Source organism: Frieseomelitta varia, unplaced genomic scaffold, assembly GCF_011392965.1.
Source record: "Frieseomelitta varia isolate USP_RPSP 00005682 unplaced genomic scaffold, Fvar_1.2 scaffold_281, whole genome shotgun sequence".
NCBI lineage: Eukaryota > Metazoa > Arthropoda > Insecta > Hymenoptera > Apidae > Frieseomelitta > Frieseomelitta varia.
Window position 1 is genome coordinate 2,108,968 of NW_025110014.1, and position 14,923 is coordinate 2,123,890.

A 14,923-nucleotide genomic window follows, 5' to 3' on the forward strand; every position below is an offset into this window, starting at 1 on the left:
ATTTCAAACAGCCTGATTTTTTTTTCAAATAATCTGAATCGTTTTAAGTAGTCTAATTCGGTTCGAATAATTCAACTTGCTCCAAATAGCCCGATTTTTTCGAATAATTCGACTTGTTTCAAATACCCGACTTTTTCAAATAATCTGAATCGTTTTGAATAGTCCAATTCGTTTCGAATAATTCGAACAACTTATTTCAAACAGCCCGATTTTTTTCAAATAATCTGAATCGTTTTAAGTAGTCCAATTCGTTTCGAATAATTCAACTTGTTTCAGGTGGCCTGGTTTTTTCAAATAATTTGATGTAAAATAATTCAAAGAAGTCGAGTAGAAGTCCGATATTTCTCAGGCGGAAAATGGCGGATTCGTGGGCGAGCAATGTCCGAGATTTAATTAAAACTTTTTCATTTTCGAGACACGATGTTAGGCTGTGACTTGTGAATCGATTAGTGATGTGAGCCGTTTGATGACGGTAAGAAAACTTGAAGGGGATTGAATTGAAAAATAATAATCATAGAGAAATAGAATATTATAGGGGACGCGGTTCATAATCGTACCTGTTATTCTTGCTTCCCGTGAAATCTTTGAAGCTCGCTGTCTTGTCGGGCAGAATGTAAGGATTGGTGACGTCCGAGAGGAAAGCCTGTTTCGAGAAGCCGAGTTGCAATCTTCCGTCCGTACCGATCGTCACGTTGTTCAGATTCTGTAAACAACGTTCCACGGCTATGCTGTCGCCCATCTGGATCATGGCACAGCCTTCTTTCGTCTTCAAGAACTTCACCTGTTACAAAATCGTGAACGTTCGTTCGTTAAGTACGTTTTCTCTTTCAATTCAAAGAATTTACTAAATGACGAATATTTTCTAAACAGAAGAGAGATTACTTTATGACCCCCTTTGTGATCTGCCTTTTTACGTAAGTGTAAAAATCAAAAAATATCACCCATGAGATTACGAGATTCGTCATGAAACCATATTCCCTCTTACGATCGTTAGCTTAACACTAGAACTATTAAAATGGTCAAAATTTGTAATTTTCCTAACAATGATCAATTTATAATTTTCCTACAATAAAATTTTCCTAAATTTTATCACATTTATAGCAATATATTTTTAAATAATCTGAATAGAGTGACTTTTAAGAAAATGTATCAACAGAAGAGCTCAGAGTTCTTTCTTTTGCATCTTGCGCTTTAATTTCTTTCTTACGAATATTATATTATACTATACTATATAGAGTATATTATATATACTTTAATTTATATTATATTTTAATATTATTATACTTTAATTTATATTATATTTTAATATTATTATACATTAATTTATATTATACTTTAATCGTCGGTAGTTAGCCCCTTGCGCTGAAATGACGCACGTCCCAATTTTGTCCCAAATCGCAATATTTTCCCAATTTTAAGTATATTTAAATGTAACCCAGACAAAACAAATGACAAGTTTGTTACTTCTTAATCGTTTCTATCCAGTGATATCGTAACGACGAGTTCCAAAGAAAAAAAAGCGACGAATTATTGTATACGTATTCGGTCACTCGTTATGGTCCGCGAACCAGTTGCCAACGCAAGGGGGTTATAGTCTTTAATGTCGAGGCCCAGAGATCGTACCTTCGTTACGTTTCCATAGAGGCAGAACAAGTTGAACAGCTTGTCCGTGTTGACTTTATCCGGCTGGAGCCCGTAGACCATCATGACGGAGCCCTGCGTGCTCGATGGCGGTGTCTGTCCCAATGTGGGCACGTAACCTGGCCGAGGTGGCGTGGGATGTAACGGCTCCCGGCTGCCGAAATCGCTCTTAATGCCATAACGCTCGACGTACGGCTCCGCGTACGTCGCCGGCCCGTTGAAATTCTCCTCGTAACGATCATGGCCAGCACCTGGGGGAAAAGTAACCTGTGGCGTGGATCCTACGAACAAAAGCAACACGGGCAAAATGGCGAGGATATTCGATGTCCTTTTCTCACTGGCGCTGGACGATTCGGAACATTTCGGAACTGCGCGAAATTACACGAAAGGTGTGCAAGAGCATGCCTGCTGCCGCGCGGCTCGTTCTGTATATCGCGTGTCCCGTAACCGTGTTCAACCGGGTACGCTAATTATGGAAATCGAGCGACTGTTGCATCCCTATTAATCACGCGACACGAGGAAATATTAATCGTTCCTGCTGAATGCTCGTTTAACGCGTCGGCGATCAAATGGACGGAGGGAAACCTTTTTACGCTACGTTGCGCCGCTTCGACTGCTGTTTAGACGGTTTTTTTCTTTTTCGCTGTGGTGTAAATTTTAGTTGCGGATTCCCGTCGATTCGGGACGCGGTTCGATAAACGTAATTAGATTCACGCTTGCGGAATTGCGGGTGATCACGCGTTTACGGTTTAAAGATCATGAAGAAAATGTCGAAGACACGTAATTACAGAGAAAATGTAGGGAAATATTTGAAGCAGAGAATGAAATATTTAAAGGCAGAGAATGAGCTCCTACGAAACAGAGAATGAATTTGTACGAAATATTTAAAGATCCGCGGATTAAAGGGAAAATGTACACGCATGATTATAGAGAAAATGTATGGAAATAATTGAAGCAGAGAATGAAATATTTAAAGGCAGAGAATAAGCTCCTATGAAATAGAGAATGAATTTGTACGAAATATTTAAAGATCTGCAAGAGCGGATTATAGAGAAAACGTGCACGCATGATTACAAAGAAAATAATTTGAGAGAAAAAAGCAAAAACGTTCGACAACGAAAGTGTTTGCAATCTTTACAATGCTTAATTTTCAATCAACAAAGTACAAAGTACATTGACGAAGATCTCAATGTCTTATTCGTATCTTCACTTCCTCTTTACTCTCTTCGTTTCAGCACTTCGATGGATAAAACTGGAAGATGTTAATCGGATTTCAAACGTTGATTTGATAGACGAGTAGGGTAGGTCGATTTCCACCGATCGAGTTGGCCGATCGAATGCGAGGATCCTTCGTTATCGAAGATTCTCGTATTGGCTGCCATTCTTCAAGCGAACGCCGCGATTCCTCCGATTGGGTTTCGTTTCACGGGTTCTAGTTCCGATGGCTGAATCGCGACATAACTCGGCTACAATTACATCATCGATTTTCTGTCAAAATTCCTGCGGTCTCTGTCACGAGTGGCCGGCAATAACTTTCGAGGAAACCGTAACGGAAACGTGTCCCTCTGCCGTCGATGCCATAAATTATGCAATTTGCGCCGCGAGAGTGAATATTGTCGCGTTCACCTGCGAAAGCAATCCACGCTGATACTAGAAATGAGAAGATTAAATGTATATGTACATACAGAAGATGTACATAACTGAACATAACTGAAAGACGCGAATTTGTGTCTCTCGTCCACAATTGTGTTAAATTCTCTAAAGTTTGGGACACCTTATATATACAGGGTGTTTCGCAATTTGTGGGACCCACTTCCGCAGCTGGTTGTACGCCTAAAAAAAAGTCATATGTTCTATCTGTCTTCGTTTATGAGATATGAATGAATTTTATAAACAGAGCAAACTCTAGTAAGCTAGGTTTTACCAGGGATGGTATATTCAATATTTATAACAATCATAATTAGGATGATGAAAATCCACACGTTATTGTGCATTCAAGACATCAACACCAGTTTAGTTTAAACGTATGGGCAGGAATAATTGATAAATGTTTAACTGGACCTTTTTTTCTTGATGGGAAACTAACAGGCACAAAGTATGTACATTGATTTTTTGATCACATGTTTACACGAAATATTAGAGGAAGTTCCAGTCGATATTAGATTATTCGTATGCGGTTTATGCATGATGGAGCTTCGCCGCATTTTAGCCGAGTGACTAGGCAATTTTTAAATCAACACTTTGCAAATAAATGGATTGGTCGTGGAGATCATATTGCATGGCCTGCTCGTTCTCCGGATTTGAATCCGTTAGATTTTCATTTGTGGGGACATTTAAAATCTATTGTATACGCAACATCGATTGAAAATGCTGAAATACTACGAAACAGAATAGAGCATGGCTTCCGAGAAATTCGAGAAACACCAGGAACGATAGAGAGAGTAATCAGATGAATGACAAGAGGCGTGCAGGCTTGTCTTCAAATGCAAGGTGGTCATTTCGAGCATCTTTTGTAAAAGTAATTAAAACAGAAAATTCGTTATATCTCGTAAACGAAGACAGATAGGACATATATTTGTATGACTTGTTTTCATTATTTTTACAATCAGCTCCCGAAGTGAGTGCCATAAGTTACGAAACACCCTGTACATGCGAGTTTCGTTTCAAATTGTACTTCTCTTTCTTTAAATTATTGATATTCGCGCGAAACGAAAAAAAAATTATCAAGATTGGTCGGATGTAAAAAAATTTAAAGAAAGGGAAGATAAAACGCGCAGTGCAAACGATCAAACTTTCAACCCGGTGACCCGATCGTTCGAAAAAAAAAGAAAAAAAAAAAAAAAATAAGCCATTACGACACATTTTTCTGGCCTAATAATTCCGATAACGAACTATTCACCAGCCGATGGTGTTCGTTCGCCAATCGAATGAGAGAATTACAGTTGGAAAAGTTCTGGCCGGGATTACAACTATACCAATTACACGAATTCAGCGTTTTCGCGCGCCATCGGCGCCGCGAGCGGAAAGTTTCGATACGCGGCCGGTCCGTCTCGCGTTCGATGGCCCATCCCGTTTTCTCAATTAGTTCGCTTAATTTGACCATTAAAGAGAGGAACGAAGAGAGAGAGAGGGGGGTGGAGGGAGGGAGAGAGAGAGAGAGACAAACTTACCGTATGGCTGAGGCGCGGCACCGTATCTGGGCTCTGCCAAAAGGGGAGCAGGCCTTCCATTTCCTGTCGCGTCGTTTTTGTGCGCGCCCGATCCTGCGACAGAAAAGAGAATTCTCAATTAGCTACACGTACTTCCATTCTTTCCCCTGGTATTTTTTTTTTTTTTTTTGCCCGGCAGAAAGCGATCGATCGATGTCCTAATAAATATTTAAGAAAATCGTGCATTCGACACCGTGAGTTTAATTAATTTAACTGCAAACATCTTTTTTTTCACCACTGTTAAATAATAAATATCATTTTTTATTATTCATCAACGTAATCTTTCATTTTTCAATGAACTTTATAATTATATTTTAATTATCGTGAACTTAATCGATCATTTCACTGACAATTTTCACGGCGAAAAGGCCAAGGCGAATGCCTATAAACGGCGACGTGCTCCGTCTTGTTCTTGAATTTTTCTCTGAGGGCTCTGGGCGAGCAACAATCGGAAAATTCATTTACTCGAGGTATCGAGGTTCTCCCCGGTGCATCAGTGCGATCTGATTCTACCAACGAAATTGCACGAAATTGAATCTACGATCGAGTCTCCTCGAGCGGAGCGACGGCATCGAATGAATCTTGAATAAGTTATCGAAGCTAACGGACAGACGACCCACCCGGCTTCCACCTAGCGCACGCCCCTCCCCGGGTTAATCAATTTCCACGGCGATTCCCTTTTGGAGATGTCAGGTCGTCAGAAATTCGCGAAACACAGCGTTGCACTAGCAACACCGGATTCTGCCACTGTCAAACCCAGTTTCCGACGGCTCGTTGCCACCGGTTTCAAATTGGACAGTCAAAGATCCTGGTGGATCCCGGACAAGCGAGATTTTGACAGTTCGAGGACAGATTCTCCAACAGAATCCCGAGTGAAACGTAAACGAGAACGTAAACGGCTGGTCTCTGAGGATTAGCGAGGATCCAAAGTGGTTGCAAAGGTTCGGGATGAAACTCTGATTCCTCGGGGGGGGGGTCGATCAGAGGAAGGTTTCGCCAAAAATTCCAAGAGCTTGCGGCCCTCGAGGATTTAAAGGTAGCTATAGCCTCCCGTGGACAAACTTCCCGTTGATTACGGTTAGAATATCCCCGAGGGACTCGACTGCCTTTATTATGACGGAGAACTGTTTAATTTTCCTCGCGATCCGGTGAACTATGAACTTTCTCGACGAAGAAGATAAATTTCACAATGAGGAAGGTATATACTTGGATCGGTTCGAAGAACAATACAAATACTTTCGTTATTTATCACAGTCTTGGATAATCACAGTACATAAAGTAAACGCCAACACTAGAACTATCAGTTTTCAATAATCTTCAATAATTGATTAGAATTGAGGCAATATACAACAGTACAAAGATTCATATCGATAATTCTAGCGTTGAAAGATTACAAAATTAATACCCGACAGGTGCTCCAAAATGGCGCCACTTCCGGTCTCTCTCTCTCTCTCTCTCTCTCTCTCTCTCCCCCTTTCTTTCTCTCTCTCCACGACAGAGGGCTCACTGGTCGATTGTTTTCCTTCAAACTTCGTCTGTCGTCTGTCGCTTCGGGATATACAATCTCACGGCCTGTTCACCGAAACCGAGCGCGTACAATCGGTCTATTATATTAAACCGCATTATGTGTGCAGAGTTTGGCCACGCGGGTGTGAGACGGGGCAGCGGTGTATCAAGAGGATGCAATGGCTTGCCGTAATCTGCGCGCATACTGTGTATATCGATTCCGAATATTCGATACTCGTCATCGATGACGGCGCATCTTCATTCGACGAGGAGGGAATTTTCGCCATCCGCGAGGAGGTGTTCCGTCGCGCTGATTTCGTTGATTCCCGGATGGAGGGAAGCGGTCGCCTCTTCTTCACCATTCCTTTCCGCGTTTTCCTCTTCCTTTGTGATTTCCTGAGAATCTGTATCCGACGTGTCGTAAATGTCGAAGCCGACACATTCGCTTCCAGCGTATGTCGATGCTGAGCGACGATGACACGTCGAAATTGTTGTCGTTTTATAGGAAAAAAATAATCCTCGACGGTGCTTGATTCCTCGAGGTTTCCGAGTCTAACAGCTCGAACGTTACTCTTGTGGAAGAGCAAAGTAGAATGTACACGTGTGTAAGTATGAGACGAAAGAATTTGTAGACAAGTAAGAGAAAATAGAAGATAGAAAGTAAGAAGAAAAAGAAAGACAGAGAGAGAGAGAGAGAGAGAGAGAGTTTATATAGAGAAGGAAGGAGAAGGTTTGCCGTCGTATCAAACAAAAGTGGAAATCGCTCGGCTTCTTTAAGTTCGCGCTATATAAACATCAATCGGACGTCTCGGAAGTTTATAGCGCTGTTAACCCGCCACAACTGCCGGTACTGATTTCAATTTATAAACTTTTACTCCGATATTATACTTCGCCCGTAATTTCCCCGTTATCTCGCGGGATTTATACCTCCGATGAAAAGAAATTACGTCATTTCGAACTTTATCCAAGCGTTCGACGCGGTTCTTTGTGTTAAGCGGCTGGTTTCTTCGTCAAAATGAACTACGGGATATCCACTATCCAACGTTGCGAACGCCACTTACAGAACGCAGTTACAGATTAAATTCAAGGGACCATGCTCATCGTACGTGCCTCCTTTACCACCAAGAGGATTTAACTCGCGTTTATCCCCAAGCGAGACCTTCGTAAACTGCAAGTAGCGACCGCAGTGGATAAGCGTTCGCAAATTCCGTTCTCGATAAATTCGATCACGATACACCACTGGTCAAGGAATTGCACGACCAAATCGTTCGGTTATCAGCTCGAGAAAGCGAACTATTTTTATCTGCTGAATAAATATAATCGCCCGGTTAGGTTATTGTGAGTTTATTTCGAACGTTCACGCTGTAAGTGATGGACGAGATGGAAGATCATGCAGGGCAATGATGGTGTGAAAATTTGCGTTAATATTAGAACCGTTCGATAGTCTTGCTCAAATGATTTTTTTTTTTTTTTTTTGGTGGACATTTCTATATGTTCGTAATCGATTCGAATGATCTTTTGCACAGGTAAGAAGCTGATTTATCTCCTACATTATATACTTTTCTATACACAATGACGCTGAAGATTTAGAATTTTGCAAGAGAAATTATGTAACAATTTCGAAGTCACTACATTCATTTCGTTCTAAAATGTTTTTACACCATGCAACGTAAGTGAAAATACTTTTCTTCTCGAAAATCCGATAAATCGTCGTAATGGATAAAAACACGGAAAGTTTTTTTCTACGACCGAATCTACATTTGGAGATACAAGCCACTTTACAACGATCCCCGAAAATTTGATGTACGATTTTCTTTTCATCACTTTATTTCGAACTTTGAATATTATAACTTATTTAAAATTCAAGAAACCGTCACATCCACTTTCGCCGGATATTCAAAGTTCAATAAAATCGTACATCAAGTTTTCGAAAGTCCTGTCACAAAGGGAAGGCTTCAATCCCCAAATCCATCACAAACAGATTTCTCCACATGCACTTTCAAGAAGAAAAATATCTTCACTTTGTCATCTTGAACTAAAATGATTTGACGATTTTTTTTTTTTTTTTTACAAAGTTGTTTAAATTATTAGTGGAAGTTTATTATTTCCAAGAAAGAACGAGTAGTTTCTAAGTAAACAACGAAATCCGATTGTTAAATGATGTAATAAAATTTCGCACAATATGTTACGAATCTGATTTCGATGGATCACGATCGTTCGTCACAATTTCACGAATCCCCCGCCGTTTGATTCCGATAGCCTCTCGTTCGTTTCCTACGTTCGAACTCATTTTCCAAACGATCGACTCTGCCGATTTAAGGACGTTATTACCTGCTGGCTACCAGAGGAAACGTACGTTGCACGAATCTCGCGTGGCGCGGTGTCGTATCGATCCTATCCTTTCCGTCGAGAACTTTCAGCTGGAACGCGTCATGGTTACCGACGGCTAACTTCCGGCGAGTCCGTGAAAAGTTGCGGCGCGCGCGTTCACCACCTCAGTGGGGGGAAAGAAAAAAAGAAAAAATTAAAAAGCCAGAGGAAAAAATATCACAAGACACGTGTTTTGAATAACTGACGAGATTTAAGTTGATCAAGTTGATTTAAGTTGAGGATTAAGTACATTAATAACGAAGGGGACAGGGGTTGAACTTTGTTCGCGCGCCGGCTTGTTCGATGGAGGAAGATCGAAAATGAGATGAAGCTGCACGAACGAATGATCTGACAACTTTGATGGATGATTTCGCAAAATGAGAGCGTTGCAAAACTTTCGAGAAACGAAACGTTATACGCGAATAAGCAGAGAGAAGTTTCGACACTTTGGAATCGAGCGCACATTATTGCGTGAAATATTTACGAATCGGTTGAAGAAACGATGAGAAATTTAAATAGCACGTATCTGTTGGAGAAAATTCGACGTCACTTTCTTTTCATTGAAGGCAGATATTCTCTTAGGCGTGTCGCGTGGCAGAGAGAGAGAGAGAAATTTCGCGAAAATGTTTCGGCTGCCCGGAGAAATTCTACGCTCGGAGAGGCGAGCATATTTTAATAACGGAGCCTACAGAAACATCGAAGCAAATTTAGGCAAGCTGCAGAAACCTGGCACAACCCGGGTCATATAGAGGCCCTTACAAGTCCATGAAACCCGATATTGGCACTCGTAGGTCTCGCAGAGAACCTTGGAGATTGCGATTTTGAATATCGTGTCCAACGGACAAACGGCTATTGCCGGCGATCGGCGAAGCCACCCCCCTTCGATTCGATTCGATTCGATTCGATTCGATTCGATTCGATTCGATTGAGAACACGAGCGGTTCGTGTTACCGTTGCGCTAGATTTTCAGACTGTTCTGCGCCGCTCGTGTTGTTCGTTTCACGCGTGTACCAAAAATATCCTACGTAGTTTGCTGGAAAAGTGTTTGAAAGTTTACGAAACAAAAGAAAAAAAAAAAAAAAAGGAAAAGATTTATTAAATAGGTAATTTTGGCAAAAAAGAGCAACGATCAAATATTATCCTTTCATTTTCAACTCAGTTTTAGTTGAGATCGAGTTACTCTTATTAAAAATATCCCACGCAATTTGCCAGAAGATAAAAACTACGTATTTGGAGATTTACGAAGAAGAAAGACTTACTAAATATCATTTTTACAATTGTCCTTTCATTCTCAGTTTTAATTGAGACTGAATTACTTTGAGCTGCGATATTGAGAGTATCCTGTGCAAATTTTCCAGAAAAAACTACGTATTTAGAAGTTAGAAAAAAAAAAAAAAAGAAACGACTTATTAAACAGATATGTAATTTTGGCGAAAAGAACAACGTAAAGAAACATTATTTTTACAATCGTCCCTTCATTCCCAGCTCAGTTTAACAGGTCGTGTTATTTTAATTCGAAACACACGCGAATGCAACAATTATTTTCCAACGTTTTCACGCTCGATAGCGAAAGTGTACCTGGTACAAATTGGTTAATTCTGGTTAACTGTTTCGCCAAGTCTCGAGACAAAGGAACTGCCACGAAGCACGACATCGATCTGCATAAACGTCACCCAGCTCCGCGTGATTCCTGGCATCCACCATGAGACTAACGATCCATTACCCTCCATAACGTGGCTTGTAACTTTATAAATTGCCGTACGCAGACCCTTCGGGGACCATTAAAATCGGATATTGGAACCGATGGCACCTCAGGTAGGTTAACGAAATTCTGACATACGCCGGCGACGGCTACGTTACCCCCGAGCTGGCTTAATGGAAAAACGCTGAACCAGAAAAAAATCGATCGCTTCCTTCTTTCTTTTCCTCTTTTCTCTTTTTTTCTTTCTTTCTTTTTTTGTTAACCGGCTAAAAACGTCTGCATACGGCTCCATTAGATAACTTGATTCACGTTGGCTGCATCGGCCGTAATAAATATCGCTTTTAGCAAACAGTTTCCCTATTATCCTTCGACACGAAGTATCAGTAATAAACGAAGGGAAATTTCAACACACACGCGGAATTTTTTGAAATTTCTAACAACTACACGCAAATAGTGGTTTGAGTGACGAGCGCAACTGTACCAATAACAATCTTTTTTCGAAGGAGGTGAGAAAGTGTGGATATTCTTTTTCTCGACAATCGTAAACATTCAAACGCGAGTAAAAACAATCAGAATTCATTTCTAGAATTAGATCGACGCACGATTCTTTTTTTTACCAAATTTTATCAAACTTGCAACATTAGGATGAAATGTTCTTCAATTTTTATCGCTTAACACTCGAAGTTCAATAAAATGGTAAATGAAAAGGAACTCGTGCAACGAGTTTTCTTTCTTGTTTTTTTTTTTTCTTTTTTTTTCCTTCAGTGAAAATTACAAACGATCCGATTGCGTGCGACGAGGGGGCTGCGTTGCGTCTCGATGCAAGTCGCCGTCTCTTTGTTTCTTTTCGAGCCAGAGCCACGAGTGATTCTCTTTCCACCAGGCAATCGTGGCTCTCTGTATCGACCAACAGAGCGCCGCCACGCGGACTGTCATCGCGCACCCCATAAAATTACCCCGTAGAGAAACACGCAGACCACATGGGTCGCTGTTGGCCCGCCGCTCGAACCGTGAACGCCCGCTATAAGTGAATTGGATGATCGTCAATGATCGGCCGTACGTGACCGCTAATTGCCTCGATGATGCTTTTGGTTTTGATACTTGAGGTATTGCAGACTATCATGAAGCGAAAAGTACGTTGAATCGTCGTGATATTTGATTCTGTTTGGATATTTGGGATATTGGTTTCGTACTTGATGGGAGAATAACTTTAATTTGTGCCATGATGTGTTCCTCTGATGTAGATAATTCTAACAATTATCACTGTATTTGCTTCCCTTTCGTATTTGATAAAAAAATAACTTTAATGCCTGTCGCGATGTGTTTCGTATCTTAGAAACATATATAATCAATTTCTTTATTCTTTGACACGAGTAAGAATAATTTTAACATTCAGAGATCTCGTTTCACAACGCTTCGAGAGGTTAATATTCCGTTAATATTTGGAAATAGAGAATTTTCTTTCTCTCAAGAATATCTTCAACTTTTCCCTCAAATTCCAACATCGTGTGTTTTAACTCGCTTCGTCGAGAACCGGTCACAGTAGAATCAGTCGTTTCACTCAGACGACTAAAGCGACAACAATGTGCGCGTCAGTGACGATCAAAGTATCGAGCAATTATCATTAAAATATTAAAACAAACACGGGGCGTGAAATCGGTAATTCCATCGGATGATAGCATACGATAACGTTTACGCGTTATAGTCGTCGTCCCACTCGATACTCCATTTAACGCGTTCTTGCCGCCGTTTCAATTTATTTTCCCCGAGGCAAATGTTGTTACGCGGTATATATATTTGACATTTTGACCGGCCGTCGTGAAAATTTCATTACCAAACGTGACGTCGGCCAATCGTTAATATTTCGTTTCGTCGTTAAAGCCATTAACGCGCGTTTATCGCGAAAACAACTCGCCGAATCAATTACAACCTCGCTGGGAAATCACGATCAGAGTTCGAAGCTCTGGTCGCTTTTCCTTCTTTCGTATAAACTCGCTGCGATTCGGTTGTGCTTCGAAACTTTCGTCGTTAGAATCTTCTGATTGTGAGGGAAATTGCCTTGAAATTTAATTGATCTTCCGTTGTTGACTGAATTATTTATTGAGATATCCATAAATATTTAATTATTCTGCGTTTGTTGGAGTATTGCGCATTTTCATAAGAAAAACTGCCTTCTTTCCTCAACAATTCGGAACGCAGTCGTTGCAACTTTTGGCAATACAAGCTCTGTGATAAAACTCGAGCACAAAATTAATTACTTATGGGTACGCCTAATGTCACCTAATACGTATGTCGTTCGAGAGTTTGCCGAGACGTGATAGATCGTAGATTTGAAATAAACCTCGCAGGTTTATCAGACCAAACGCGCCGCGGAGTTTCCTCTCGCCGGTTAAAAAGAGAAAAGAGGCGGAGCAACAGGTTCGAAAGGCAGAAAACGAAATCTCTGGCTCATAGAGCGGCGCTTCATAGAGGAGAATGTTCCATTTTGACGGCGTTTAGACGTAAGAAGCCGTGTTCTTCACGCGGCCAAGTGTCCAAGGTGAATTTGCTACACGACGAAACATTAGAAACATATACGTGTGGAAGAGCGAAGGCTCCTCTCCGTAATTTCGACGAACGAGCACTTCGTTCACGGGATTCAAAGGGACGAATCGACCCCTCTGACCTAGTCGGTCTAACCTAAACTTCCTAAACTTCCAGAAATTTCAATCGCAGCGCTTGAAATTTACTTTTCAAGAGGGGCGAAAATGGCACACGAAGAGAGGCAATTAGTTTCTAAACGGAGGGAACTATCGCGTTGCGATAACAGGTTCGAGGGATCGATAATAATAATTCCGTCCCTCGACGAAACGAAGGGAGGAAGCTACGAAAGAAGCGTGATGTATCCCGGCTCTTATCCCACTTTCGATGATGATCGTGAGAAATTACAGAGGCAGAAACGCGAAACTCGTAAGCGTAATGAAACCGAAATCAACTCGGGGGAGGGGGGGAAAGGCTGGCGAACGGTGGGACGATGCGGTCGAGGGGGTAGCTGGTAGAAAGGTGAAAGGTCGGGCGATAAAATCCTCCGTTTTATAGCTGCTCTGGCTGAATAGCGTGTATCCGATGATTAAGCGCGCACTACGAATTCGCTTTGAGCAATGAAATTAGCAAATAAATCGACAAAGAGACAAAGAGAGACAAAGAGAGAGAGAGAGAGAGAGAGAGAGAGAGATACACGCGGCGTTTCTTGTTTCACACGACACGATATTAACACTTTATCTACCGCAAGCCTATTAATCAGCTTTTTTTTTTTGTGTTAATTGACCACTGGCCGATTAATTGGCTTTTAAGTGACCAACGATTATCAGGCGTAAAGGATCATAAACTTGTGTGAATCGTGACTAGTGAGAAGAGCAAAACTCAACGCGGAACATCTTTTGTTTATACATTTTATAACATTCCGTTGCATAAAGATTGTTATCGCACTTCAACTTGCGCTGGCAACCGATTGCGAACCATAACGAGTGACCAAACCGTATATATAATAATTCGACGCTACCCCCAACTCGTCGGTATGATATGACCGGATAGAAATTATCGAGGAGCAATAAATTTATTATTTATTACTTGTTTTGACTGAGTTATACTGAAATATACTTAAAACTGAGGAAATATTGCAATTTTGGGACGAAAAATTTTGTCCATGTGCGTAGCACGTCATTCCGGCGCAAGAGGTTAAAGAAATATTTTAAAAAATTAGTTCGCTTTCGATATTAGTAATACACGAATATTAGTTTACAAGTATGCAATTATACTGAGCTCAGTAGCTCGATAAAATAGGCACATACGTACGTTCTCGCGCGATAAAATCCGCGCTGAACTGATTATTAGTCGATCGTTAGTGAGCAACTTCCATCATGAGCGATAAAATGATTGAATGGAAAGTTACTAATGGAACATCAAAAAATAACCGACAGGTCGTTTATCGTTTCCAATGCCGACGAGCACGCAATTGGAAATGCAATACGTCATATTTCGAACGTAGTCGTTTACGCAATGCGGCCAATCGTGACGCAGTCGCTGCATTAATTGACAAATGCTCCACGCGTGCACACGCTGGCCTCTCCCTGCTTCATTTACCCAACTATTTCTCCTTACTTACGCTTCGTGCTTTGACAAATTACTGGACGCTCGCTGACATTCCAATCGCGGCAACGTTGCGACAAAACAATCGTTCGTACGTTGTAATTCCTGATTTTTCCAGCGTGAAAACGAGGGGGAAAGGAAACGAAATGAAGCGAAGGAAGAGTGGGAGAAACAAAAGGTTGACTGTTCGATCGATCTACTTGATAGCTGGACTCCACAACGCCAGAAGCTTCCAGACATCGGAAATAATCTCAACGATCGTTGTTGGATCGTCGTTCAGGCACATGGAGGGACAGAGAGAAAAGAAAGAAAGAAAAGTTGCAATCCCAACGACAGGAGTTTTGAAAAAAAAAAAAAAAAAAAAAAA

The 14,923-nt window shown here is 41.1% G+C and overlaps 1 protein-coding gene across 1 annotated transcript in view; it reads right to left on the minus strand.

Annotated features, from left to right (window-relative positions):
- LOC122529273 (heterogeneous nuclear ribonucleoprotein L) overlaps nt 1-14,923 on the minus strand; it is a 19,329-nt gene that overhangs the window by 3,115 nt on the left and 1,291 nt on the right. The window contains exons 2-4 of the mRNA XM_043655220.1: nt 4,812-4,904; nt 1,624-1,922; nt 558-781 (exon numbers count right to left, since the gene is read on the minus strand). Of these exons, the coding sequence (XP_043511155.1) occupies nt 558-781; nt 1,624-1,922; nt 4,812-4,904 (616 nt within the window). The remainder of the gene's footprint in view (nt 1-557; nt 782-1,623; nt 1,923-4,811; nt 4,905-14,923) is intronic.